General features: G+C 44.2%; 1 protein-coding gene across 1 annotated transcript in view; it reads right to left on the bottom strand.

Moving 5' to 3' along the window:
- The window catches only part of ANKUB1 (ankyrin repeat and ubiquitin domain containing 1), a 28647-nt gene extending 26861 nt beyond the window's left edge, over window positions 1-1786 (bottom strand). Inside the window, exon 1 of the mRNA XM_019503092.1 lies at window positions 1538-1786. Within this exon, the coding sequence (XP_019358637.1) occupies window positions 1538-1627 (90 nt within the window). The 5' untranslated portion in view covers window positions 1628-1786. The remainder of the gene's footprint in view (window positions 1-1537) is intronic.
- Between the last annotated feature and the right edge of the window lie 222 nt (window positions 1787-2008).

Raw genomic sequence — 2008 nt, forward strand, 5'->3', positions numbered from 1 at the left:
ATATAGAAACAGGCACTTCCTCTCTATGCCAAGTAGATGGAGAATATCTTGGGCCTCTCCTTGTTTGCTTTCTCCACCCATCTTAGTGTGATCTGTGAATTTGAACAGGGTGCTTTTTACCCCCTCGTCCAAGTCACTGATGAAGATGTTGAACAGTGCGGGCCCGAGGACCGAGCCCTACGGAACCCCACTGCCCACATCTCTCCAAGTCGAATAAGACCTGTTCACCACCACACTCTGGGTGCGGCCCTCCAGCCAACTAGTGACCCATTTGACTGTGTAGGTGTCAACGCCACAGTATCCTAGTTTTTTAATGAGAATGGGGTGAGACAGTGTTGAAGGCCTTCCTAAAGTCCAGAAAGACTACGTCCACTGCTATCCCTGAATCTAAGGATTTGGTGACCTGGTCGTAGAAGGCCACCAGGTTGGGCTGACAGGACCTGCCTCTAATGAACGCATGTTGGTTGCCCCTAAGCATAATCTCCCCAGCTGTCCCCTCGCAGACATATGCCAGGATAATTCTCTCAAAAATCTTACCCAGGATCAAGGTAAGACTGACTGGCCTATAGTTTCCTGGGTCCTCCTTCCTCCCCTTTTTTTCAAAATGGGAACCACATTGGCCCTTTTCTAGTCCTCTGGCACCATGCCAGAGCACCATGAGTGCCCGTAAAGCCATGCCAGAGGTCCTGCAATGACCTCTGCTAATTCCCTCAGCACTCTGGGGTAGAGATCGTCAGGACCTGCTGATTTAAATACATCCAGTCCCTCCAGAAGTTCCCTAACTAGGTCCTCACTGACCCTAGGCCTGGGTGCGCCTCCCCTGGGTCCTACGGGGGTCCCGTTGGGGGGGCAGGGGGTGACCCAGTCCCTGCTCAGAAAAATGGAGGCAAAGAATTTGTTAAATAGGTTAGCTTTGCTGTCTACTGTTGTCTCAGTAGACTTTCCTTTGTTGGGGAAATGATCAGGGAGAAAAAAATATATAGTCTGTGCGCTTCCCCACTGCAAGGACTGTTACTGGCAAGAAATACCCCAGGGGCTTTGTTGCTGGCAGCCAAATGGAAGGTAAGGCAACTCTGAGATTTAATTTACATCAAGAACATAGCTACAACAATGATGGTTGGACTAAAGTATTTGCTCTTTACTCCCATATTGCCAACTATGACAGCAGAGCTTAACCATACTGAAGAATCAGACTGCCAGAATCTCTGAAACATTTCACAGAAAGCTAGGATAGGTGTGCACAGTACTTAACAAAAAAACCTTTAAATTAGAACAGGGAATATACTACTAAATATACACATCCATGTTAGGGTGACCATCATAGAGGAGAGTCCGGTTATCCCTCCTCTATTGATATGAAACTGGATGCCTTTATGTCCTTTATTTTTCTCTCGAAAAGAAAAATAGAGGACATAAAGGTGTAGCAGAAAACCGGAATGTCCTCTATGATGGCCACCCTAATCCATGTACATTTAAATTATAAAAGGAACATATAAAAAATAAAGAGAATTCACTTCGTAAATTTCTAAATTCCTACCTTTATCATCTGTTTTACAGCTTGCACAGTCTGCTCTGCCAAAATGTCAAAAGATTCACAAAGTCCTTCAAAAGCTATGAAAATCCTCATCTTGAAAAATGCTGCTAAAAACTGTACAAGGCCTGGATAAGCTAACAAAATCCATGCCTTGAAAAATTCATATCCATTATTAAAAACAAAGCAAACCAGAAGAAACTATAAATATCCAACCTAAATGCAGGGTTTCTTCTCTTTAAAGCAAATGCCTGCCAGAAAAAGCCGTGCAGTGACAGGCAGCACCAACACTAAGATACAATGCTGAATGTGTGTCTCTAGCATCAATGAATAGGGAAATGTTCCCCCAACTGAATCCTTAATTAAACCAGCAAGCCACATATTGATTAAGGCAAGTGCGAACAAGTTGCAGACATGTACACACAGAATCCAAGGTAATTCTACTTCTAACATTGTGCCAACCGTTCACACGTTTTT

The sequence above is a fragment of the Gavialis gangeticus genome, unplaced genomic scaffold (genome assembly GCF_001723915.1).
Source record: "Gavialis gangeticus isolate Ggan-Ray unplaced genomic scaffold, GavGan_comp1, whole genome shotgun sequence".
Lineage (NCBI taxonomy): Eukaryota > Metazoa > Chordata > Crocodylia > Gavialidae > Gavialis > Gavialis gangeticus.